The following is a 27826-nucleotide window of genomic DNA, read 5'->3' as shown; positions in this document are numbered from 1 at the left end:
GAGTCCAAAACAAAAACTCGTAAAATATCTTGGTAAATTGATTTTATCTAAAAATTATTCTATAGCTTTAGATTAGGGCCCGTCAAGGGTCGAGCAGCGTTGGCCTGCCCCAGTACGCTGAAGCTCTGATCTTTAAATTTTTTTTGGTCCAAAAATGGAGGGAGAAATTGCAAAACTGTAGCTAACTCTCTAACTCTAAATTTTAGACTTCAGAGGCCAAGTAGGATTTCAAAAAAAAAGAAGAAGAGGAAAATATATCGAAACCTTCTCTTCCACCATTTTAGGCTCTTGCTTGGGGTTTAAGGTTTTCCAGAAGCAGCAGCCATGGAAGCATTTAAGGCCTGGAGATTATCTTCATTCAAGCGTTTTATTTGCTCTGCAACTTTAACTTCTTCTTCTGCATTCATTAAGTTTTCTTCTTCTGCTTCTCCTTCTTCTGGTTCTTCCTCTTCAATAAGGGTTTCTGATCGAAGAAGGTCTGCCTCCACTTCCACCTCTGATAGAGATGCGGTTCGCGTCATTCGTCTTAAAAAGGCAAGACTTTTGATAACCTAACATATTTCATTTTCTTTAATTGTTTTTCTTCTTTCTTTTTGAGTTTCACTTTTAATGGCTATTTATCTGCATTCTTGGTGTTCTTGTGCATGTTAATGGTTATCTGCATTTATTTGCAGTTAACGTAATTGTTGAGGAGCTTATGATACTTAAAAATTTGTGTTTTTAATTTTTTGGAATTATGTGATGGTTTGCATGCTTATTTAAAGTCTTTGCGTCCTCTTTGTCATACTTCTATCTTCTGAATGTTTAATTACGTGTAGACATTTATCTGAGTCTTCTGAATATGTGGCAATCGGTCATGTCAACTTATTTTAAAAGAAGTGATTTGGTTTTATCAGGAAATAGAGCATGCATTGCCTGCTTCAAAGAGTTAGTGTTGTGTGAGCTAATATTGATAGGAAAGGTTGAGCTATTCCCTGAAACCAAGCAGGTGTATCTGCTTCCCAATGGTCAGAACTGAATATTCTTTCACTAGCAGGAATCTTATGGTGTCTTCGCCATTCAGATTACTAATTCATTATTCCAAGCAATATTACTATTCGTTTTGATAGCATTTTGCCCTTAAAAGTTACAATTATATTCAATTTCTTTCTTTTTTTCTAATTTAACATGTGGAAATATTCCAGGAGCACAAACCACTGGAAAGAATTATGAGAGAAAGTGGAAATCGAAGCAGAAAAATAAAGAAAATAAATATAGAGAATGAAACTGATGTACTTGTCAATTCAGAGTGTTATTTTAATGTCTTTTCAGATTTGACAATTGTCTGGTGAATGCATGTTGAAATGTAATTTTTCTAAGAGAATTCTGCAAACAATGGTCTATGAATCACAAAGAAAGGAGAGATGAAACAATTTCAGCGAGCTTATGCAAGCTGATGTGAAAGTCATAAATGGACTTCCTTTGTCTACGAGAATGATTTAGGACTTTGGTTTCTTACATTGTTAGGTATTACTTGGTGGTTGTTGTCACTCTTTTCCACAAAAATGAGTTAACTCTTTTAATGTGCTTTGTCTTAGTTTTCTATTCTTTTCGGTGGTAGTATGAAGCTTTGTTTTTCTTATACTGGCATCAGTGTTGGGTCACAATTTATCTGTTGATTACTGTGTTTTAGGTGGAGGACCTGAGAGCGCAGGGCTATGAGCCCTATGCATATAAGTGGGATAGGACCCATACAACCAATCAGTTGCAAAAGTTATATCATCATCTAGAGAATGGTCAAGAGGTGAACAATGAAGAGGATCAAGTATCTGTAGCAGGAAGGATTGTTGCACGGAGAGCTTTTGGTAAACTTGCTTTTCTGACTTTAAGAGATGACTCTGGTACAATTCAGGTTCGTTGAAGTCACTTGATCCTTCACCACAGTCGCTGTTGTGTTGGATTTAGGATAGTATCCAGCTTATATGAAGCATTAAAAATTAGATTTCTTTGGACCTAAGAAGTGGGATTTAAGGTTGTGGCTTGAGTTGATGTCTGTTGTGTATGTTTCCAGCTGTACTGTGAGAAGGAGAAACTTCAAGACTACCAATTTGAGCAGTTAAAGACAGTTCTTGATATTGGGGACATACTTGGTGTTAGTGGTTCAGTAAAGAGGACAGAGAAAGGTGAGCTTTTGAATAAGGTTTAGGATGTTCATGCTAAATTTCTTTGACTTCTATGTTTTGATATATTAGGTTTCTTTTTTCTTTTTTCTTTTTAATTATTGTTATTATGATTATTATTTATTTTGCAGTGAGCTGTTATATTTTACAGTTCATGTTCTCTCAATTTATAACCCTTTTGATTCCTCTCATCAGTTTGAACCTGCTTCTATGTTTTATTTTATTTTTTCTTTTCAAATAGATTCCATCCTTGACCTTTTGAAAAACTTCAATATCTCATCTTAGAGCCTCAGATGGTAACTTCTTTCTCCATTTCTTTTATTTGTAATGAACGAGCGTTTTTTGTTCTTGTTGTTTGAACCTATAAAACCATGATCCATTCTCACAAAAAAATGGTCACATATATATATATATATATATATATATATATATATATATATATATATATATATATATATATATATATATATATATATATATGACCATGATCAAAAGAAGCTCTCCCCTCTTTTGTTTCCCAAAAACCTTCTTATGTTTTTTACCAACTTTTTGCAGGAGAACTTTCTGTTTATGTTAAGTTCTTTTCGGTCCTTACAAAATCACTACTCCCGTTACCAGACAAGTATCATGGTCTTACTGATGTGGATAAGCGTTATCGCCAACGGTGAGTCTTTTCCCATTATTTCAAGTAGGGTTGAGAAGTTCCCCCTGCGTGTTATTTTTGAGAAGGATTAATGCATGGTGCATCCTGGAGTTACATGCTTTAGTCGCTGGATATTAGTTGTTACTGATTCCCCCCACCCCGCTTCCCCCCCCCTCCCCCCCCCCACCCCCGCCCAAATAAAAGAAAAAAAAGAAGAAGGTTGGATATTAACCTATATAATGTAATTCGACCTTTTTAACCAACTTTGTCATCATCAGGATTTGACTCTGTAAGCTGTTGTTGATATGTGGGACATTTTCCTTTTTGAATTTACTCATATGGATCAATGATGTGCATGCGTGGAACAGATCGTCTCTTGAGGATATTCTAAGATATACTCCCATTCTGATTTCTTCATGTGGATCTATTGTGTTGTGCCTCAATGATGGAGTCATTGGTGTTAGTAAATAAACACAATATACATGGCAGTCATAGAAGTAGGCATGTTATTAGTTTGAGAAAAGAGATCGGAAAAAGAAATACTAAATAACAACATAAACCAATGTTAACCATACTTCGGGAAGTGAGAAAGTGGGTATCACCACCAGAGAGAGAACTTGCACCCTGTAACATGGAATACTTCCTTGTGGGGCTTCCCTGTATCTTGATATTCTAGCATAAAGCGAAGAGTTTCTCATTTTTCATTCTTGTCTACTTGGAACTTTAGCTTGACAAATTTGCATTGTTCTGACCCAACTTGATTTCATTTTCCTATATGCTTATCATGGTTTGGCCCACCTCTGTTGTTATATATGATACATATAATGTGCTTCTGTTTGTTCTTGATTGCAAACCACTTGTAATGTCATCTAAGGAAATTTCCTTGTCAGTTTGGTTCCCCACCTTTCCTTTTTTTTTTTTTATATATATATATAAATTAATGTGAAATAAAAAGAGAGAACTTAATTTGAAGTCCAGCATCAACAAACTCCATCATCTGCATCTCATTGAAAACCTCCCATCATGCTTAGTAAAGCTTGTGGTCTTTTGTTTGTTTGTTTGTTTTTTATTGTTGAAATTATTGTTCTTTCAAACTCCCATTTTTCTGATCATGATATCATACCGTTTTTTAGCATTCCAAGCATGCATTCTATCTCCAGATTAAAAAATATATAAAAATCATTCATCTTTCATCTGTATGATGTTGCTAGTGGATGCTGAATGGTAGCAGAAATTTGATTTTGCCAGCCTTGACATGGAGTTGATTTCTTAGTATATTGTTCATTGTATACTCATGGAGTTTGTCGTTTTGGGTGTCGTATTGATAAGTATCTCTTTGACTTTGTTCTATTCAAGAAGTGTCTTTCATTTAATTCTGCGAATGTCCAGTTGTATTCTGCAGATATCTGAATATTCTACCTATATTCTTCTGGTCTTATTAGTTTGTTTGTTTTCAAAATTTTCATGTACAAAAGAGTTATGCGCTTGTGCTTTTATTTGGCTTGGTTCTTGTGTTATTCATTTTGTCTGTGCTTGAGTTTTCAGATATGTTGACATGATTGCAAATCCTGAGGTTGCAGATGTTTTCCGAGCAAGAGCAAAGGTGGTGAATCATGTCAGATTTCTATTTTCTAACTAAGTTTGGAAATGTAGGATGCTATCATTTTGATGGATTCTGCATGGATTCTTTTTACTATTGAAGCCATATACTTAATTCTGTTATGGACAAACTGTTATGGACAAACTGTTATGGACATGTTTTCATTAATTGATTAACTTGAGTTGTATATCATGAAATTTTGGTTAGATTACTATATAAGTGTGTGTGGGTGTGTATTTATGTTTTATGCTTATAGGAAGTATTAGATTCACACACGGACGTATGTATGCAGAAAATGTGTCTGTGTGTGTTCTGCCGTCTGTCTTCAGGTATTTTCATGTGTGTGTGCGTGGATGCATGTGCACGTGTGTGTGTTTGGAGGTATATTATATGCTTGAGTATTAATAATTACACACTCTCACTTCTTCATTTTAGTGTATGAGCATTGATATAGTCACTTTTAAGCATGCAGACACAAACATGCAAACACATATGGATAGGTAGGGTTAAATAGATAGATAGACAGATAAATGTCTGATTCGCTAACCCTCCATGAAAGATACCCTCGAAATGCACTTGCCTTCAATAGTTTGAGTTGCATTTTCTTGGACAATTTTATTTATTGCTACAAAGACATCTTCATTTCTGGATTGTGTTGGGAGATCATGATTTATATCCATTTTTCATGTAAATATAGTTGGTAAAAGTCCCTCGCAGCACATGATAGTTTGTTAGCTTGGACATGTTTCTATATTCTTTTATTTCCAATAGCAGTATGTTCTATTGTGCATATTGCATGGATACCTGATTCTGCTTTATTCATATAGATTGTGTCAGAGATTCGAAGAACAATGGAAGCTTTGGAATTTGTTGAACTCGAGACTCCTGTTTTGCAGGTATCTAGTCATTAATTTGTATTTTGTCCTGCTGATCTTTGGTTTTGATTGCATTCATAATTAAATCTATGTAATCATAAATATTAGTATACACACGTTCTCTTTGATTACTGATGGGATTTTGTTGGATTCAACCGGAAAACTCTTCCCTATATTATTAAGGTGTATATGATGTGAAACTTGCCATCTGTAGAGCCTTGTTGGGAGGGAGGAAGGGAGGGAGGGAAGGAGGGAGGGGAGGGAGGGAGGAAGGGAGGGAAGAGAAGGTTTTTATATGGTTATTAAGTTCTTCCTTTAGTATTTCCCTTATGATGTTTTGTAGTAGAATTGGTTACATCTAATGGTTTTGGATACATATAATGGTTCTCTTATTGGTTTCCAGATTCCTATTTGTTGTCTTTCTTCCAATATATATCAGTTGATCCAACGTTTATCATATATCAGGATTGAATCATGCGGGCAATTATTATTACGAATTCCATTAATACTCTAATTGGCTTCAGTTTTAACGACTATTGTTGTTCTGAAGGTGCCTTAGTTGCTGTGGGAACCTCTAGTTGCAGTTAGGAGCTGCTTTCTGAAATGGTTTTTGATTTATGTTGTCTTTCTTCCAATATATTTCAGCTGATCCAACATTTATCATATATCAGGGTTGAATCATGCGGGCAATTATTATTACGAATTCCATTAATATTCTAATTTGCTTCAGTTTTAAAGACTATTGTTGTTCTGAAGGTGCCTTAGTTGCTGTGGGGACCTCTAGTTGCTGTTAGGAGCTGCTTTTCTGAAATCGTTCTTGATTTATGTTATAAGGGAGCTGCAGGTGGTGCAGAAGCTAGGCCATTTATTACTTACCACAATTCACTTGGACGAGACCTTTATTTGAGGATTGCAACGGAGCTTCACCTAAAACGAATGCTGGTAAGTTTTTTCTCTCTTACCTTGCTTCCTTCTATAAAATGTTGCGTGCAGCCTTATACTGTTTTTATTGATCGAATTGCACCAGGATAGGGCAGTTACTGATTCAGTCGTTTAGCATAGAAATGAGTGAGAGGAGAAGTTATCAGTGTAATTTGTCATCTATCCTGTCCTGTGTCTCTTTCCCATCCTTCTTGCTGTATTTGTCTCAAGTATTATTTCTGTATGTACTCCTGAGTGTGGATTGATGTTATGTGTATCTGATTTATGTCTCATGACCAGTCATCCAAAAAAGAATATCTTAAATTATGGTTGACCCCTTAAACAAGTTCATCAATATCTGCCATTATTAGTTTGCAGATATGTTTGTCTATCTTGCATTGCTTCTCAATCATTTCAGAAATATCTTTTCCTTGGCAAAATGACAGTCTACTTCTATTTGTTTGTCTACACTTGGAAAACTTGCTCCATTACTCTAGTGCAAATTGTTTTAATGATGCATATATATGGCTGTTTTCATTCAGTGTTGTTATCTTGGATCATGCATGATTGATGGCATAACCTATATTGGACTTACTAAAGGATAAAATTCGATGCTGTCCTTGCTCCTTCATGTCACTGAAGTAGCCCCTATGAAAAAATGGTATATTTAGCTTTGGAATTTTATCAGTTTTTTCTTGTGCTTAGAATTTTTATGCTTATGGATATGTAACTTTAATGGTCTATAGAGAACACATCTCTCTGGAGAGGACATAGGAAGATGTCATATTCCTCCTGAAACTAATTCGAAACGTCTTGTAGTCTGCCCCTAAAATGTAGAGTGGGAAGCTTAAATGAAGGTTTGTCATGCATTAAAATCATAATTAGTGTTTCTTTTGCACTGGGACTTCAATCTAAAAATTTATAATGCTAATGATGCAAATGGTGTTCCCAAAGTCTTTCAGATATAAGAAGCATGCATGGGAACCATGTCCCTATCTTCTGTTTCATATGTACATCTCCAATCTCTTGAGCAAGTCAGTATTTTCTGGATTATGACCTATTTGTATACCAGGGTCTTGCTTGATTTAGATAGCTCTAGAGAGTGGTGGGGAGTCTTCAGAATTGGCGGTTATACATGTGGCGTATTACCATAACTTGATGCGTGAGATTGATTCAGTTATATATCCCCTCACTGGTAGTATAATGCATATTGACAACAGGTATCCTAAGCTTCATATTAGTGTATTACATGAAGTTTATTACATGCAAAGACATGCCTGGGTTGTTTCATTAAGCTTTCTGATGCCATTTCATGAAGGTGTAGTTTAATGGTCGTAACCTTTCTTGAGATGGTAACCTCTCACAGAAAATACAGCCCTTAACTATTGAGCTAATTTCTGTGCAAATGACAGGTTGGGGGGTTTGAAAAAGTTTTTGAGATAGGTCGAATATTTAGAAACGAAGGCTTATCCACTCGACATAATCCTGAGTTCACCACAATTGAGGTAACACTTCAAATTCCATACTGATTGCCTGATTAGATGCCCAAATTGGCATATATGTATCAACTCAGTCTTTTTTGTTTTTCACTTTTTCTATCTTTTGATAAGATATAATACAATCTTACTTACTTATATCCAAATTTTAGTGCAATTTCCTTCCCATTTGAAAGGCTGACTGGTATAACTCTAGTTTGAGTTGTAGATTTATGAAGCATATACAGACTATGAAAGCATGATGAACTTGGCGGAGGAAATTGTCACTCGATGTTCTTTGGTAGTGAATGGGAAGCTTAGAGTGGTCTATCAGGTATGCTCTGAATGATGCTGTTGCATGATGCTCTCAGGTTCTGATGTTTTCTCATTCTAATGCATTTTTTCAAAAAGTAGGAAAGTATTATTACTCTAGTGAAATATAACCAACACTCTTTTCTGTTTATCATGGTCAGGACTGCTTAACAATAATTGTGGATTCACTGATAAAATACAAACAACTGACATTAACTGCATATGTTTGGTTCGTATTGATCGAAATTCTCTTTCACCAAGTAAAGCTGCTTGCTTGGCTTTGAATGAAATATCTCCAGATTTGTTTCTTTGTTACTAAGAGGTGTATCAAATGGGCTTTGAAGGGAAGCTTAATAAGTGATATGAATGTTGTCTCATTCTAATGCATTTTTCAAAAGTAGGAAAGGCTTATTACTCTAGTGAAATATAGCCAACACCCTTTTCTGTTTATCATGGTCAGGACTCCTTAACAATAGCTATGTATTCACTAATAAAATACAAACAACTGACATTAACTGCAAAAGTTCAGTTTGTATAGATCGAAATACTGTTTCACCAAGTAAAGCTGCTCTCATGGCTTTTGGCTGAAATATCCCCAGATTTGGGTTCTTTGTTACTAAGAGGGGTATAAAATGTCATTTGTAGGGAAGCTCAATAAGTGATATGATCAGGAAGTCCGGCAGTCTGTCATTTGTTACATCTTTTTGTATTTTTACTGTATCTGTAACAGTATATATGTAAATTCTTGTTCAATGAATTAAACTAATATTTCTTTCATTTGTTGAGGTAAAAGAAAAAGGGAAAATTATCAAAATACCATATGGGATGAACTATTTAACATTGTACCCACATTTTTTGATTCAATTTAAAAAATGCCCATAAAAAAGCTCATGATCATAATAGTCTAAAAAATGTTAAAATTCTGAATAATGCATCTCTCATGTGTTTTTTGATAAAATTCCCCCAAAATAAAATAAAATAAAACTTGATTCAATGCAAACTTGTTACATAGTGGCACCCTTTAATGCTTCCACAATTGATTGACTCAATAGACATGGTGAGCCTATATCTTTCCAGTTATTGGCCGCCTTATAATTATTCCAGGGTTAACTTGTTAATATGTTTGTATGTTTATGTGTCATCTTTTAAAGGCATAGCCGCAGAAGTAATCTAGTGGTGGTCTGGTCAATTTGTGTATTGTAGGTGCACTTTAGTCATTTGGCTTGTTGCCCAATCATGTGCATCTGTGTATTTTTTGAAACAGGTCGAGGATTCCTTGTATTTGAGCATTATGAAATAATTTGTCTTTTAAAGTCATATTTATTAAATTTATCAAAAAAAAGAAGTCATATTTATTAAAAAAAGAAATGGTGTCTTTTTTGTGATTTTTGTGCACATGGACCGAAGTTTTTTTTTTAGGGGGGGGTGCTAATTGTGGACGAGGACCAAAATACCAAAAAGTCTCTTTTAGTTCATTCCATATTGGTGGTTGAGGAGCCCTTTTTGGTAAATATTTGGTCATTCTTCCTAAAGCCTTTGGGAGGCCTCTGAGAGAAAGAAAGTGGGTGTGCGTGGGAAGGGGCCGAGGTGGTTTTGTGGTCTGCCTTTGGGTGATTAATTATGCTTTTTGATTCGTGCGCACAGGCAAGCATAGTAGTGTGGGATGAGTTGTGGTTATGGCTGTTACCATCCAAACAGTAGATCTTTTCTTTGCTGCTGGTTGGAGCACATTTCACATGAATATTAACCTCGCATGTGACTTTCTCAATGCTTTTCCGTGTTTGTCTTGTGAATGAGTGCATTTCATTTGCTTGTGTGATAATTGGCTTAGCTGTTACTTTCTCTTTCTATAGGGCAGTTTTATACTTATCCTTTATCTATCATATCCTAATCAATGCTCATCTTACTTATCTAAATCTGGTAATTCGTAACTGACTTGCATTTTTCAGAGGTCTATAACAGAAGGCTTTCACCATATATGGAAACTTATCTTAGAAAATGTAGTTTTGCACTTCTTTGTGTTTTTCTCGCTAGTTTTCAGTTGCAAATCAATAAGGGTTCCGTGTTATCTTTGTTGTTCTTTGGGTCTGTGAACTCCTTTTTTGTTTTTCCCCTAGTTAGTTCAGCGTTAGGAGGGTCTGCAAACTAGACACACCAAATATGCTACTTATGGACTTGGTTTTATCCTACGGACTAGAGAGAACCTCAGCAGAAACTCTTTTTGACTTGGAGAAGTTTCCACAATGGGAATGAAACTCTTGTATGCATTTGAACATGACACGGGTGGCATTGGCATACACACACAAACACACACTTCTACATAGACACACACATTCTCGTATATGCATATACATGTGTTCATCATCTATTTGTTCATGCACTTAGGCATTACTTCTATTTTCATTTGCCTATCAATCCGTGTATGGACTCACTAGTTCACCTGTCAATGGATATCTGTCTCTTCCTTTTGTGCAAATTAGTATATGCCTTCTATGTGTTCGTGCATATAACTGTTGCAGTTATTTATAGTAACAAGGAGATTATATCTTCATTAGGGGAAAACAAGAAGCACACCCTTCCCAATAATTTATCCAAGATGTTTCTTTTATAGAGTACAAAAAATCTCACTGGTTCTTCAAGGAAATAGTCAAGGACTATGAAAATTAGCTATCCTTCTCCTGCATTGTTGAATAATGAATTACTGTCTAACATGGAGCAAATGCAATTGCCTCAGATATAATGTCTATTTGACTCTTTTGCCTGTTGGAAATGAGCAAGATCATCACATGTGATTTTATATTGTTGCTTTAAGGTTTAAAATCAACCTGACAGCTTACATATAGGGGACAGAAATATCTCTGGAAAGACCTTGGAGAAGAGAAACTATGCATAATCTGGTCAAGGAAGCCACCGGAATTGATTTCAGTGAGATGGGTGATGATGTTAATGCTGCTAAAGCAGCTGCAATAACAGCACTTGGACTTGCTTCTGACAACAAAGACAAGTTTGCAATTGAGACATGTTCATCTGTAGGCCATGTCCTCAATGAGGTAGTTGTCATATGAATTGGATTTTTTATATAGAAAATATACTTTCCTTTTTTAGATATTCTTGATTTAAAGACAATGCTCGAGAAATGTTATTAGATGGACACTGTGTGGTAATTTATACGGGTGAGAATCAGTATGCATATAATCATTATGAACAGATAACGGATGAAAACTTGATCAGACTTTCTTTGATTCTCAATCTTGCGAAGCTGCTACATGTTGTTTACTATGACCTGTTCTAATTACTATTGGTCCAGGTTTTTGAGACAGTTGTGGAGCCTACACTGGTTCAGCCAACATTTGTGCTAGATTACCCTGTAGAAATATCACCTTTAGCTAAACCACACAGAAGGTAAACTGTTGCCTGGCCTGAATATTTCTGCTTCATGGGTTAATTATTTTTTGTTCTCCAATATTGATTAGATGTTTATATAACGTAAGTTAAGAATTCAGATTTCTAAAACTGACCTTGATTGCACTAGGCATATCAACTTTTATTATCATCCTAAAGATAATCAAACCATACTGGGAACCACAAATGGAATATTTGTTTCCACAAAATAACATATCATGATTATTTATAGGCTATCATATGTTGCAGATAAAATTAAAGGAGACAGCCAAGTTTCCTATTATATTCGTAATGGATTCCACCGAATAACATATCATGACCATTCATAGTCTAACCTATGTTGCAGAGAAAATTAAAGGAGACACAGCTAAGTTTCCTATTATATTCCTAATGGTTTAGGTCACCAGAAAAATCATCATGTGTCATGTGGCAGTACTTGTGTAGCATACAAATCTAGCATGTAAAACTCTTGGGTTCTTGTTACAACTCATATTTGAAATTCAGATTTGAACATCCATCTTTTCTGTCAATATTTTGGTTTTTTTGTGGAAAATTTCTATCTGATAGTGTCTCATGTATCCAGCAATAATGAAAAGGAGAATGGTTATGATATTTCGGATCTTCTCTTCAAAAACGTATTTCTCTGAACATATGAAGGGCAAATTTATGGTCATCCGTCAACATTTCTCAATTCAGGACAATAGAAGGCATTATACGATTACTAGCAATCAAATGAAATGGTAAAAGAAATCTGTTGTTTCTAGTAAATGGCAGATTCATCACTCCATTAGCCCAAGTGACTTCCATGAATGAACAATTTCATTTCTGGAAGACAGTCGGGGGAAGTACATTGGTGAATCAGCCGTTGAACCCCAAAAAACCTTCAAAATGTATATCAGTCTCCAGCTCTAATGTTCTTCATGTGCAAGGGCTAGGCGCTAGGCGGCACCTAGGCGGTCGGAAGGGGGGGGGGTCTAGGCCGCCTAGCACCTAGGCTGGTGCCCAAAACCTAGGCGGCCCAGTAGAATTTTTTTTTTCGGGTTTTTTCTCTCTAAAATAGGCTCTAATGGGTTTTAGGTTTCAAATGAACCTAAAACCCACAATTTTGTACCTTTCGTATTAAAAAAATGACCCAAAAATACCCTCAATGAGGGGCATTTCTACCCCTGGGTGGGGTGCAAGCCCTTGGCAGCCACGTAGGTGGGTTCCCAAGCGCCTAGGCGGGTTCCCAGGCGCCTAGGTGAGCGCCCACGGATATTCGCTTTTATTGGGGGCCTAGGCGTTGGGTGGTCCGCTTTTTGAAACACTGTACAAGGGTAACCTTGTACTCATGTTCAAAAGGCAGGTTGTCTCTCTTTGAGGGATAGTTCTTCTATGTTCTGTTCTATGTAACTTGGAGACACATGTCCATGGTTTTTGGCACTTTCAACACCCTAGAGACAAGTAATACGTGTTTGACACTTTACAAGCTTCTTTTGGCATGTCTTTAGTTGGAATGTCAATATAAAATACTTAAAAAGTTAATTGAAAATATAGGCGGAGACTCACAAAGACGTATTGTGCTATTTACCTGCGAGTGGTATAATTGGATTGATCTTTTGGTGGGAAACGTTCTTCATTTTGGATAATGAAACCATTCCATTACTTCCAACCACAGAAAGACGACCTCTCTTAGATAAACGGTTCATGCCGGAAAGCTACGAAGTTGGACTAATTTGGAAACATTGGACAATTTGCTTTATACCTATTCTGTCTGGTTTTTTATTCCTAGTCATTAGTTGGAATGTCGCTGTAAAATACTTAAGAGCTATTGAAAATATAGTTACATGGCATTGCCCAAATCTAGGTGGCAATTCCGCTTCAGAATCTCGCTCCCACTCTCTAGGAGAGGGATCTTCAAAGGAGCTCAAAGACTATTGGCCTATTAGCCTCGTGAACTGCTCTTACAAAACTCTATCCAAGGTCCTTGCTTCAAGGCTGAGAGGGGTCCTTGGATGGATCAACCCCCAACCCAAGGGGCTTTTGTCAAGGACAGGCAAATCCTCGACGGAGCCCTAGTGGTAGTGCATCCATTCAAGGCATCTCGTCAAAGTTCCAGGTCTTGTAATCAAAATGGACTGAGAAAAGGCTGATGGGCTTTGGCTCACGTTAGAGAATGTGGATCAGAGGGTGCAGGTCGAGGCCTTCGTTCTCCATCCTCATCAATGGCTCCCCTAGGGGTTTCTTCCATTTGTCGGGAGGTCTTAGGCAAGGGGACCCCCTCTCACCATTTCCCTTTGCCATCACGGCTGAGGTCTTCAGTAGATCCCTCGCGGGGTTGTACCGAAATGGACTCCTTAAGGGTTTTCTAGTTTCCAACAACGGCCTTGAGATGTCCCACCTTCTATACGCTGGCGATACCCTGTTGTTCTGCGATGCTCCCCCCAGCAGGTTGACTGCCTGCTCCTCTTTCTCAAGTGCTTTGAGATGGCCATTGGCTTCAGAGTGAATCTAGCCAAAACTACGACGATGGGGTTACCGTCGACAATCTCACGGGTTCTAACCTGGCTATTCGGTCGAGAGGTGCAAAGCTCAACCCCTGCCTTCCTCCTATTTGGGACTGCTGCTGTGCATCGGCAAGCTCGAACAACGACGATGGATACACATTATTGATAAATTTGATAGGAGGTTCACGGGTTGGAAAGGTCGCTTCCTTTCATCAGCAGGTCAGTTGCTAATTAAGGCTAACGTATCCAGCATTCCCGTCTTCTAGATGTCTGTCTTTTCTATACCCTCCTCGGTGGTTGACTGCCTAGAGGAACTTCCCGTGGTCAGGTGAGGAAGTACCACCTGATTGCTTGGGATAAAGTCTGCCCTCCCATGTCTCAAGGGGGCTTAGGCATTCGCAGGCTAAAAAACAACCACCTCGCCCTTCTAGCCAAATGGTGGTGGAGATTTGCCACCCAGCGGAACTAGCTTGGCTGGATGTGCTACATTTGGCACAAGTACCATTGTGAACCCTCTGTCCGGTTCCCTAGATCCAGAGCCCTGAACAATTCCTCAGCGCTTTGGAGAGGCTTGCACTATTGCCTCACTCAGTTCGCAACCAACATCGGCTTTTGGCCGAGAGCTGGCGAAAGAGTTTCCTTCTGGTCAGACCTGTGGATTGGTCATGCCCCTTAAGGGATCGCTTCCCTAGCCTCTTCCATCTGGCCATGCATCCCCTTGCCTCGGTAGCTGCTAACTTTGAAACTCTGGGGTCTTGTAGGGTATGGAACTGTAACTTTAGGAGGCCTTTGACCGATTATGAGATGCTGGAATTCTTAGAATTTCATTCCATTCTCCGCTATACCTTCATCCCGTCTTTTGGGCATGATAAGATTGTCTGGTGGCCAGCCCATTCGGGCATCTTCTCAGTTTCCTCCTTTTACCGCACACTACGGAGGCCCCGAACCGCGCCATCCCCACCTCATGCACAACAGCCAAATCTTGGTCTTCTTGTATATCCCCCAAGATTCAATTTTTCTGTTGGATAGCCATTTCTGAACGTGTTGTGACAGTGAACCAATTGCAAAGAAAGGGGGTGCAGATCCCCAACCAATTGTATTATGTGCACCGACGATGCTGAAACTAACGCCCACCTCTTCATCCATTGTGACTTTGCCGGAGCTCTCTGGGGCGACCTCCTCCAGCTCTTCAAATGGACATGGGTTACTCCACAGTCAATCCCCACTACTATTCTTGTTCTTCCTCTCCATCCCATGGCCCAGGTCGTGTGTCCTTTTGTGAAAAGCCGCAGTGGCTGCTACTCTTTGGGTGATGTGGTTGGGGAGAAACAAGAAGATTTTTCGAGGTGAGAAGGCCCACATCAAGGCCCTAAAGGAGAAGGTCCGCTCTGTGGTTATCTTTTGGGTGCAAAACAACAAACATTTTAAGTACTGTTTGATTTCGGACTTCCACCAGAATTGGCAGGCATTGCACTTTTTCCTACCTACTCGAATACCTCGGGCTTCTTTGGTGGAGACCACCAGACTGCGGCCAGTCCAAGTTCAACTTTGACGGTTGCTCTCTAGGGAACTCTGGCCCTCAGGCATTGGGGCCATTTTCCATGTCAAGGATTGCTGTACTCTGTTTTTGTACTCTTGGTTTATCGGCCAAGCTGACTTCAACACCGTGAAGACCACAACCCTCCTTTATGGCCTTAGGCACTTTAACCATATCTGAGGCCCCTCCTTTCGTCGAGGGAGATTCGAAGAATGTTATTGCATGGGCCTCAAAGTCTTCTCCTTGTCCATGGAGGTCCATAGTTTTTTATGCGATATTCCAGATTTGTAAGGATATGCACGTCCTATGGAGGCATACTTGGAGGGAAGCCAATGCTGTAGCCACACCCAACATAACTCGCAAGGAACTCTTTTTTTGCATTTTTTTAGTTCTCAAGTATCTTGTCCTAGTTATTTTTTGGTTGTCTATACAGGTTTTAAAGATTTTTTGGGACCCTAAGGGGTTTCTGGATTCGAGCACTCGCCTTGTGGGTCTTTGAATTTTTTGTACTTCTTTACTTGATAAAAATAATTGGCAGTTTGAAAAAGAATCCCACCTCCCCTCTTTCAACATCCCAACTGTTGTGTTGTGTTTGAAAGACCAATTTTATAGTTTGCATTTTTGATGCTGGTGTCCATGTTGGATGCTGATAGACGTGTCCATGTGTTTGTAACATAGCCTGTCTTGCAAAGCTCCTTGAGAGGGTGCAATCAATATCTTGTCTCACACTTCATTCAAGTGGAAAGTCAATTGTCTCCCCTCCTAACTGAATAGATTGATCTCACTCATTCCTTCGAATGGGCCAGTACTTCCCTTACATTTGCACATTCTCTAGAGATTTGGTGAAATGGAAGACTTATTTTGGTTTCCAGACTGGGATGAAGTTGCAATGGATCTAAAAGGTGGCAGCGAAGGGAAAGGACAAGGTAGGGCGATCAGAGAGCTAAAGAATGCAGTCTCTTCTATTGCAAAGAGTATGGAAAAGCAAGGGAGGTAGAAGTTGTGAAAGGTGAAACATTGGCACTGGCTTCTCTTTGTTTAGGCAAACTCTCGTCTTTCTGTTGTTTATAGATGTCCTATCTGTCCTTTGTGACCGGTTGCGGAATGAGCTAAGTCTTGGAAAGTGCCTAGTTGCTCAAATATGTTATGGCATTAAGGTATAATTAAAGCTACAGCTAAAATAAATTAATTCTCAATTATAAGGGAGATGGTTATGATCAAATAGGTAACAGTAGCTTAACATGGTTGAGTTGCCATAAGCAAAGGGTGGAAAGGTTCCTAGATGGAACACATGTATGGCCCAAAGCTATTATGGCAATGGAGCAGGTGAGACAAAAGTGCCTAGAATAGGATATTCCAGATGTGAGGATCATTTATGATGAGTGAGCATGGTGGAGGCTGAGGCATGGGTATTCCTTGTCACACAGAGGACACATTGTCCTGCTCTAGATGTGGGAGACAATAAATTGTAGTAGTCTGCCATGTAGTGCATTCAAGTGAGTTCTCTGAAACAGAAGCATTTACAGGGAATGTTGCAGAGCGTGGGTGTCACTGCAAGCATATGCCATTCTAGTTGGGGATTACACTCAGGTTGGTGGAGTGAGTAGAGGCTATAGGTAACAGTAAATGTTAGGAGTACTTAAGGGAGGAATAGAAGTGTAAGAAGTGACACAAATTATATTAGGAATGGCCTGAGAATTGTGTAGGGAATATTAACTTTGGGAGAGGAGCACGAGTTTTTGGCGCTAAAGATAAGCCTAGTTTTGGTCGTATGGAAGATTGGGAGATGCCTGCTGAATATTGCTTACTGGACAGACTTGCTTGGACTGAAAGATATGTTAGTTGTGAGGTCGATGCCTGAACGGTGTTTGGTTCCCATTTGGACAGGGCCTTGAATATTGTTGATGCGGCAGGAAATATGGGTTTAGAGGATGATTGGGAGCAAATGGTAACATAGTAGTGGTAGATGTTACATGTTTTCAAGTTGTATGGGGGGACCGCCTCATTGCTTCCAGATTTGGCCATATATTTGGCTTTAGAAGGTGGAAAATTGATATATGCAGTGAAGGGAATGGTGGGATGAGCAGAGGCAAGGGCTAGATGAGGAGTTTGCAAGGATGGAAATGGGAAATTTTTGTGAGTGAGAGTGAGGTGATGCATGACCTGTGAGATACTCGAGGCATTAACCCTTGAAAGGAGTAGGGTTGGAACCTAAACGGTACGGGGATATATTTGCGGGAGATGAAATGTCAATGTCTTTTCAAATATCTTATGAGATGTGGTGCAGGTGAAATTGGTGGATGCATTGTACTGTGAAGGAGCTAAAAGAGACTATTATCACAATCAAGAACGAGCTAAAAGGGACTATATCACAATCAAGAATGGCAACTGGTTGCCATGAAACCTATTGAGTGTCAGGTGTAGGGCATTTTTGTGGTATCAGAAGTGTTTTTGGGAGAGCTATCCATGATCAATGACTATATTGTCCTTCCAAACCATAGTGCCCATGGCATTGGTTGACCTTGAAACATGAGCATCTGGATTAGCAGAGAGAACTGGGGTACAGTGGTGAAGCTAGTTACTTACCGAGTGAGGAAAATAAGGTAGTGAAGTTGGTTCTTTCCTGATCGCCATGGGCTATAGTAGTGGAGATCATTGATGGCAGGTGGTTAGGTTTAAGCATGCAGCTGCAGTGGTTCCATGAATGGAGGATCATGAATTTAACATGAATATTAATGGATTTGAGGGCATGAGTTTGGATGATCAGCTAATGCTGTAGATGGGGCATTAATAAAAAATGTAGTAAGGAGCTAAAAGGTTATTGATACTATGGAAATGTTAGGTAGGCGATATATGATACTAGCATTGGACATACTGTCAAAGAAGGTGTAATATTAGGATCTGAGGACTCCAAAATGGTACCAAGCATAAGAGGTTGATTGGGGGAACAATGGAAGGAGAGTTGGTCCAGGGAAGAACCGAATGAAATGCTATGGCAAAGCAAGTTTGACAGGCTTAATGGAGGAGTAGGCTAAGGCTAGCAATTTCTATGCTTTTTCTTTCAGGGGGATGGGGCGATCTTGAACAAGCATCACCCTCTATGTTTGGAGACCAAGGAGCTGGACCCCCTCATGGGTTTTGTTGTTAAATATTATAGCTGATGCCAGCATTTCCCAATTGCAGCTGCACACTGGTGTTGGAGTCCTTTATCCAGCCTTGTTGGGAACAATGGATGATTTCATGATCCCGAGAGAGTTGAAAGATGTTATTGGGGGAACTTTGTAATAAGTTGCAATGATGGAATTGTGCTTCAGGGGCACTTTGGAAACCTGCAAAGGTTGGGAGCTTGACTTGTCCATTTATTATGTTTAAGAGACATTGCAAATGATATCCATTTTGTAATACCATTGGGGATGTCACATCTTGAGTGATAGGGGTTTTGAAAGAGATGCTGAGACATTGAATCCTGTTGATCAAAGGTTGTATTTTTCAAAATTAAACTCTCCGCTGCAAGTTTGGATATTTCTCTTATCCAACGATATACAAGATCTAGTTATGTGCTATCTTGCAATCCGACATGTAGAAGTAGGATCTTATCAAGAAGTGATTAACCAAGGGGCCAGAATCCTAGGATTAGTGGAGTAGGTAGTGTTAGTAGACAATGGTCTATTGAGTAGCCTTCATGACTTGATTGTTAGGCCAGTTGGAAGCTGGATGGGGCATTCATTATTTCCTTATGCCTAGCCTAATTACTTTCCCATTTGAGCACTTGGTTTTTGTGGCATTTTAATGTCTTTACTCCATGATGTTTTTTTTTTTCTTTTTGGGGTAGCTCAGTGGTAGGAATCAGACGAGATATATAGCGTTGCTGTTGGGTTTTGTGGCTTTTAAAGGCTTAGAGAGCTAGTAAAAAGATACTTTATGGTAGAATATGCACTTCAATATTGTTGACTCACCATGGGTTGGGCGGTTTGTGGCTCTGATTATGTCCAAAACCCTTCCCCCTAGGCATCATGTGCTACTACTGAGAAGGGTTTACAGTGGATCATCCCTTGTCGAGGTCAGAGAGATGCTTGGGGATCATGTTTGTAGGTCAGGAAACTGGTGGTCTCCTTTGTGCGGTTGTAGGCCTGTGAGAGCAAGCGCCATGACCTCAACAAACTTCTACACGACATGTACACATGACAACTACGGAAGCAATCCTGTGGAGGGACACGTGAATATGTGCACTCAGAGAACCCTTTTTGCACTGTAGTGACAAGTGCTAGACTTGCTCTTAAAGGGGAGATTGAAATCCACAGTCTAGGATCATGGTTTCACTGCTTATTGACCGACTTTGACGAGCCAATCATGTGCCCTTGTATTGAGATTGTGTGTCATGGGTTTTTGTTGGATTGGATGAAAAAATAGCAGTGGATCATGGTTATTGGTCAAGTGGAGTGTCCTAATTGTCGTTAATTTTGACCCATTGGTACGGGCCACTTTTAAATAATTTATTTTTATATTAAAGTTTTTTTTTTTGACTTTTACTAAATTTTCTGAATTTTAAGAATTTACTTCTACTGTAAATTCATAAAAAATGTTAGTTTTGAATTTTTCAAAACAAGGGACTAAGCATACAACCCACACATGTGTGTGCCACCCTTGAGTGGGACATGTGGCCTTGTGGGGCCCACATAAAGTCCATAGGGTGGGCATGCCCCACTTATTTTCTTTTATGTACCACTTTTAATTAAAAGTTAGTTAGGGAATCTTTTAAAATTAAATGGATTTGTTTCCGATTTAAGTGGGAGTTTGTTTTTGACCAAAATAAAAAGATTATCTTTGACTTCCTATAGATTTTCTAAAGAGATTAGGAAGATCTAGATAATATTAAAAGTAATTATAATTCTAATTTAAATAGAAGTTGGACTTGAGTCAAATTACAAGGGGATAAGGCTTCCTAATTTCCACCCAAAATCATGATTATTGATTTGTGGGATGGATGACTCAGATTTAATTCTTCTTTCCCTGCAGATCTCTTAATATCCTAATGGTCAAGCTAAGGCATACCTAGAAGGAGTCCTATTCCAAGCGGGAGAAAGATTTCTTTCTATATAAACCCTACTTAACCTCTTTTACAAAGTACGATAAAAGTCTCTTCTCCACACCCCAACATTTCTCTCTCTCTCTCTCAATTTTTAATCACGTCTCTCTCCCCCCTTTCTTTATAGGGCCATGCCAGCCAAAAGAAAGAAAAAGAAGGTAGCACTTTGAAACTCTAGGTTAGAATTTTACTGGTTTTGAAGAAAAAAGATAGGAACAATCAGCCAAGAGAGAAATAAACGCTCAAGCCTAGCCCTAATTTGATTCTATAGGGTTCCTACAAACCCTAAATAGATTTATATGCTATTAAAAGCTTTAGATTGAAAAGTATTGCCTGAAAAACTTCCCTATCTCAGAAATTCTAGCAAAACCTCAAAGATTAAATCAAGCAGGGAATCGAGTATAGGGTGTATCAAGTCCTGTGAAGGTGATCCCATGCATCATCTACTAAGTCTTCCCGATTGATTTAATTAATTTACAATCATATTTTATATTTTTCTGTGAATTTTCAAGAGAACATTTTGTACGTAAAATTATAGTGGAAGATTGGTTATTGCTCCCAGATGGTGTTTATTTGTTTTGGCAGTAAAAGTAAAGATTTTAGGTTGCATTTAGGGTTTTAATTTTGATTCACAACAGTGTATAGTGGTCCATGTAAGTGGAATTCAGGGATATTAAATAAAAGAAAGAGATATTTTTTAATTTACTACCTTGAGTTGCACATAGCCACCCCTTTCAGTTGTTTGGCATCAACTGCTAACCGGTTAGGCCCAAGCCTGATTCCTAGCATATTTGTTTTTTGTTTAAAGAGAATACCATTTATTTAAAAATTATATGTTAAAGTCACTTACAGTTTCATGAAAAATATTTAGTCATGTAGTTCCCTAGAAAATAAAGTTACAAGAAATTAACTTACAATAAGAGATAGTTTGGAAAAGGGAAATCATATGTCATGATGCTTAAAAGTTAAAGCCCATGCTTTCCTAGTATTTTAATATGAAATTTTGTACTGCAGGATTGTGGGTTTGACTGAACGATTTGAATTGTTCATTTGTGGTCGTGAATTAGCAAATGCTTTCTCAGAATTAACGGACCCCGTGGATCAGGTAATGCTGAAGCTTTGTAATGACGTTTAAGTTTAATGATTTAAACAGTAATGGCATCTTTGCTTGGTATGTTCTATTGCTTTCAACTTCTTTTAACAGCTATGATTATCTGCTTATAAGGTTGTGCTTCTTGGCCGTGCTCTGGGAATGTGCATCCTTTGTTCCCTGTTGTTATCTGGAGTATTGCTGATTATCCTGCATTTATGGCTTTAAGAGCAGCATCTCTCCCATCTTATATTCTGAATATGAGCATATAATTCCCAAGTTACCCATAAAGTTCAGGATCATGTCATAGAATGCCTTCTAAGCCGAGAGAAATGAGATCCTTTTGTTCTTCTTTTTTAATTGGTAAGGTAAGTTTGTTTCTTGAGAACTGTTGAAAACACCATATGAAATTGATTATGCTGAGAAATTAGGCTTATTTTTTCATAGATATAGCAGATTGACACTTCAAGACATATGCTATAATATACTTTACAGATGAAAAGAACAAAAAGGCAAAGCTATCTATTTTGTTCCATGAGCATTAATATGCATAGCTGGATGTTGCATCTGAGGGTGAAATTCATATGTATCCCAGGTGGTTTTTTTTTGGTTATTAATGGGAATGTAGTAAGGTTTGGGCACACACCTGAACTGCATCCTGTAAGAATATCTGCAGCATATTTGCTCATGCAGGTTTAGAAGCTGTTTGATTTCTATTTCTGTGAAGGAACTCGAAAAGTTGCATCCTTGTAGCAGTTTTTTATTCGTTTTTGTGATCCGTGAAATAGAGTGGAAATGGCAAATGCTACTGAATCGTGAGATTAACAAACCTATATGTTTTTTGAATCCCATGAAAGAAGAGAGCACTAAATCATGGGACGAAACCCCCTATCCTTGGAAATAGCTTCTTGGTTTGTTGGCTCTTCTGGCTCAGATGTTGTTTAGTGGATGCTCGTGATATGAAACTTTTCTGCACCATTTAGTTGTGCTTAAAATACCCAAACTCATTTCGGTATGCTGAGATTTCAATTGTCATTGTGATATTGATATTATGCTTTTCCAATATACTCTTTTCTGTTCTTTTTTCTTCGTCATGTCTTTGTTTTGTTTTTCTTGGTCATTCCGAAGCATTTGATTTCTTTGAAAAAGAGCATTTTCACATGAGCATGGAAATTGATGGTTTATGCGAACAATGGAACGACATTCTGAAGTGCTTCGTGAGGATATATAATTATGTACTTTTTCATGCCTGGTCTTCCAGAGGAGACGCTTGGAGATGCAAGTAAAACAACATAATGAAAAGAGAGCAGCCCACTCAGCAACTGGGGATGGAAAAGAAAGAAGCAATGATGATGAGGCATATGAAGTTACTTTGGATGAAGACTTCGTAACAGCTTTGGAGTATGGGATGCCACCCGCTGCAGGAATGGTATGGTTTCTCTCTTGATCTTCTCTTGCCAAATGCATCTTATCTTCCCATGCTGCATGGACACTAATGGATTTGAAATTGTAGGGACTGGGGATCGACAGGCTTGTGATGCTTCTCACGGATTCTGCAAGTATTCGAGATGTCATTGCTTTCCCCATTCTCAAGCTTCAGCAATAAACCTTTGTTTTATTAGGAAAAGAAAGTACCATTCATCTATTCAAATTTTCGAGGTTTTTGCCATCACTTGAGATTTGCTGCTGCGAGTTGCTTCTCTTTCATAAATCTTGTCCTCTGATGAGATACCAAAAGCCAATCCTTTTGTATTCAGATAATCTATTTCTTTGTGAACGCATGTACGACTCTTAATTCTTTGGAAAACTCATTACACAAGTTAGTCATATGCGGCACTCATGTGTAGGATACATGTTTATGGCATATTCGAAGTGTCCAAGATATATTTAAAGAAAAAGAAAAATATATTGGCAGGTTGCAGAGAACCTCTGCAACCTGTTGGCAGAGAACCGCTGAATTATTACTAGCAAGAGGAAAATAGTAAGAAAGTTGACCATAAGCATAAACTCAAAAAGGTCAAAAATGACATGTGCGAAGCACCAGGATAATCTCATGACTCATAGATAGGACTATTGTGGTCAAATGACTCACGTTTCAATTAACACGAAACTTGAAGTATGAGCATCTATATCAAAAATTGAAGCCTCTCAAATCAGATACAAATACTTTCCTGCTTTGTTTCATATAAAGTTCATGGCCTCTCAAATGCCATAACAAATGCAAAATTGTGAAGAAACCAAATTGGTTTGAGAGGGAAGCTTATACACGATTTTATATTGGAAAAATGTGAAAAACATATGTACATCATATATTGCCCTTCACTACTTATTGTTAATATTTTCCTTCTTGTAGTTGACGTCTCAATCCTTTGTTGTCATTGATGTCTAAATCATGGTGAAGATAAATCTGATTTCCCAAACTTGAAAAACAAAATAAACTAAAATAAGTGAAAACCAAAATCCTAAGAAATAAAATTAAATAAAATCCAAGTGAAAACCAAAATCTGAAGGAAGAAAAATTCAGCAAAAACAAAGACAAAAAAAGTAAAAAAAATAAAAATAAAAAATAAAATGTTGAAAAAATAAAGAAAGGACTCGGTTTCTATGAGTCCATGTAGAAATGAGGCTCTTAAAAATCTATTTTTGAGATGGGTTTTTGGATTTAATTTTTAAGGTCATGTAATCTTTAACATGGAGATCATGAATGTAAAAATAAAAAAATAAAGTTTGAAAATTAAAACATTTGGGCCGTTGGTTTCAATTGTTTTTAGATGGACCACCTATTTGCATCCATCTTTAAGATGGATGATTTATACCTCTGTATTTTTTAAGAGATTTTAAAAAATCGAGTTTTTTAATGCAACCGATATAAATCTACATTTTATCTTAAAAAAAAAAAATTCCAAAAAACTTCTTCTCTATAACTGTCTGTTCATTGACTTAATATCTTTGAATTTTAGTCTAGAGATAAGCACATTAAGTGTTGGAGTAAATTAGAATGCATTAAGTGTTGGAGTAAATTAGAAATCTTGATTTAACAAAAATTTCCAACAAAAAAATAATATATCAAGACAACCATATATCTCAAAATAATAGTTAGATTTGAAGGAAGAGTAACTCAATGAAAAATCTTTTTTCTCTAAGCACAACATCATCATAAATCATCATAAAGAGCAATGATAACTAAAGATTTAGGCAGCTGGGAAATTTAGAGTGACCCTAAAATATCTAGATTTGCTTAAGCATTTTTGTTGATTTGTTTCTCCATACTGAAGTTTGATTAATTTGAACTTTTCAAAAAAAATTTACTTCATTGGAATATAGCAATTTGGATGGACTAGAAATTTTTTTTTTTTTTTGACAATAATCCTATGCCTTGGGTTACTCGTTGCTTGCTAATGCAGTTCTTGTATTTAATATTGTTGTTGTTTTATTGTATACTCCCAATAATTTTATCGTATATTTTGTTTGATAACAATAGAGTATGTATTGTTGTAGTATTTAATCGATATTTTTTACCCAATTTTTTGTCTCCGACGTTTTGGAAAAAAAATGATTTATTAAAGATGTTTTAGTTTGCTGATATATTGTTATTCCCCGGCTTACTATAGATATAACCCACATTGATGTTGAGAGGGATTGCGGATTGGTTGATTAATGGCTCCATATGACTTAAAGGGCATGAGTTTATACTCATGCTGGTTATTCTTGGGATGAATCGGAGTGTTTTGAATCCATGGATAAAATAGGTCATTTGAGTGGACTCCAAAGGTGAAAGAGGCCGAGCAGGAGTTAGGCTCTAATCGGTCAAAATTGGTCATTAGAGCAGGCCTCTACTTCGATGAGAGAGGCAACTAGAGCAAGCATAAGCAAGCCACTTGAATAACAGAGGCCATTAGAGCTGGTTAGAGTTTATCTGGGACATATTAATTTCGCCCTGGTGTGAGCTAGATGGAATGGACCAGCACCCTGAGCTTGATAGGCATAGTCCTTATGATGGTCATTAATGAAGATGATCCACAGGTATGTGCTCTTAAACGAATTAAGAGTGAGGATCAAAAGATCTTGGTGAGAGATGAAGAGGTCAACAAAAGGTGGAGAGTTTATTTTCAAGAATTATTCAATGACAAACTCAATGAGAATATAGTGGTACAATGAACCGTTGACATAAATGAATGTAGATGTCATAGATATATTTATAGGATTAAGACATCAGAAGTGAAAGAAGCTGTGAAGATGATGAAGATATAAAAGGTTTTAGTGCCAAATGGTTCCAATAGAGGTTTGGAAATGCATAGGGTAGATTAGTTTTGACCAGTTAACCAAGCTGTTCAACAAGATATTAAGAACAAGAAAAATGCCAAACAAATAGAGGAAAAGTATTGCGGTACCTATTTACAAGAATAAATGAGACCTACATAATTGTGCAAACTATTGAGGGTTCAAACTTATGAGCCATACTATGAAGATGTGCGAGAGTGATTGAACAACAGTGAAGACATGAAAAACGTGTATCAGAAAAACAATTTGATTTTATGCTAGAGAAGTTAACAACATAGGCTATTTTCCTACTTAGGCAAGTGATTGCAAAGGCTAGGGCGATGGGAAAAGACATCCACATGGCTTTTATTTGATTTGGTGGGTGTTGGAAAAGAAAAGAGTCTTCATACACTTCAATGACTTAATGAAAGATATATATGAGGGAGCAACAATTAAAGGAGAGACGAGTGAGTTGTCATAGCACTGTGGCAAGGTTTTCATAGCATTGCATCTCAAGTTCCATGCTGATAAAAATAACCAACAGCGGGTGAACATTTTGGAATAAACACCATGCGAATTTATGGGTTGTAGGAAACTGTGAACCCTCTCACAAAGCTTAGGGCATTCTCCAAGGACACAATCTCCGTTGGTTGATGACTTCACACGTAATTAACTGAGAGTATCGTGTGTCTCCAAATCATTGGCAGGATAACATAATTACATAGACAGTATTTCTTTCATGTGAAAGCACCTTTCGAGTTAGAATATGTTTGTGAAAGATATTGATTCGAATCTAAATCGACTGATCCAGATAAAAAATTGGTGGGAATTGGTATGTTTCTCTGTTGAAACCGGGAATTAGTTGGTTCCCCATGGAGCAAGCCAATTCCCACATTCTTTATTAAAATTTTCAATTTTTTATTTTTTCTTGGCAAATTCTTTCGTTCATATTGCCAATCCGGATATGTGATTCATGTTAATTTTTATTTTAAAAATTTGGAGATTTAAAATCCTTTTAATGTTAATATTGATGATGGTCCATCATGCACTTTTAGTATGCATGGACCACCACTTTTTCCTCCCACCTTTTTACATTGTCTTTTTGTTTTTTAATTGTTGCTTGGTCATGATGACCTCACCTCCTTGCCCTCGTGGGGGGACAAGTGTCCATATACTTTGGCATTACACATTCTCCATGTCTTTCTTTCTCTCTCTCTACTTGCCACTTCTCTACCCTCCCTATATTATATTATTTCTCTATTATATAAGCCTTGGGGCAAGAGAGAGAAAGTAGATGAGATGTATAAATTTGGGAGAGTGAACAGAATGCGGTTAATGGCAATTTTCAGCAACATTTTGAAAAGAGATTTGAGGTATTTCTATAAAAAATGAACTCATAGAATTTCTTCTTAATGTTTCATTTTTTTTTAAGTAAGATCAGTTTAATTGTTGTGTTTTTAGAGAGTTTTCTGAGCTTCGAACTCAAAAACTTTGATTGTTTATGATCTGGTTGTATCTTGGGGGTGTGCTCACCAGATACCTTTCTGCATCTCGATTTTGTATCAGATAAGGGGTGATCAACACTTCGAAGAAAGCGAGCTCCTCTCGTGCCTCCAGATCCTGATCTTTGTTGCCCCATTGTATAACCTCCAAATCCATATTTCGACTCCTACGAGAGGCCGACTGACACAAGGAGTGTTTTGTTTTTCCAGATATAACCTCCAAATCCAGATTCCTACTCCTATGGGAGTCCAACTGGCACTAGGAGTGTTTCCTTTTCAGGTATAACCTCTGAGTCCAGATTTTGACTCCTACAGGAGTTCGACTGGCACTAGAAGTATTTCCTTTTCCAGATATGACCTTCAAATCTAGATTCTGACTTCTACGGGAGTCGGACTAGCACTATGAGTGTTTTGTTTTTTCAGATATAACTTCCGAATCCATATTTCGACTCCTACGGGAGTATGATTGCTACTAGGA

At 37.7% G+C, this 27826-nt stretch overlaps 1 protein-coding gene across 9 annotated transcripts; it reads left to right on the top strand.

Moving 5' to 3' along the window:
* On the top strand, window positions 1–23413 carry OVA5 (Lysyl-tRNA synthetase, class II). Of its 9 annotated transcripts, none has more exons than XR_016058533.1 (14): window positions 1–534; window positions 1673–1891; window positions 2051–2162; window positions 2715–2823; window positions 4348–4405; window positions 5230–5298; window positions 6112–6219; window positions 7611–7703; window positions 7891–8007; window positions 10829–11035; window positions 11293–11387; window positions 21511–21601; window positions 22848–23015; window positions 23100–23413. XR_016058533.1 is itself a non-coding variant. In XM_020664687.2 (14 exons), exons 1-14 carry the CDS (start codon window positions 325–327, stop codon window positions 23190–23192), a joined length of 1737 nt encoding a protein of 578 aa, XP_020520346.1. In that variant the 5' UTR covers window positions 1–324; the 3' UTR covers window positions 23193–23413. The 9 variants fall into 9 exon arrangements, 3 of the variants coding, with proteins under 3 accessions (XP_020520346.1, XP_088726965.1, XP_088726967.1); XR_016058531.1 differs by having other exon boundaries at window positions 4348–4417; XM_020664687.2 differs by having other exon boundaries at window positions 7903–8007.
* Window positions 23414–27826: the final 4413 nt, after the last annotated feature.

The sequence above is a fragment of the Amborella trichopoda genome, chromosome 6 (genome assembly GCF_054954075.1).
Source record: "Amborella trichopoda isolate Santa Cruz 75 chromosome 6, AtrichopodaSantaCruz75HAP2 v2.0, whole genome shotgun sequence".
Taxonomy (NCBI): Eukaryota; Viridiplantae; Streptophyta; class Magnoliopsida; order Amborellales; family Amborellaceae; genus Amborella; species Amborella trichopoda.
Note: the sequence above shows the minus strand (reverse complement) of the source record. Positions and strands in the feature narration are given on the sequence as shown.

Bases quoted from the DNA above. Each gene is read 5' to 3' on its own strand.
- OVA5 (XM_088870839.1), top strand. From the start codon at position 325: ATGGAAGCATTTAAGGCCTGGAGATTATCTTCATTCAAGCGTTTTATT. The intron at 4,418-5,229 runs GTCAGATTTCTA...TTATTCATATAG, and splicing joins GAGCAAAGGTGGTGAATCAT to ATTGTGTCAGAGATTCGAAG. The intron at 21,602-22,847 runs GTAATGCTGAAG...CTGGTCTTCCAG, and splicing joins TAACGGACCCCGTGGATCAG to AGGAGACGCTTGGAGATGCA.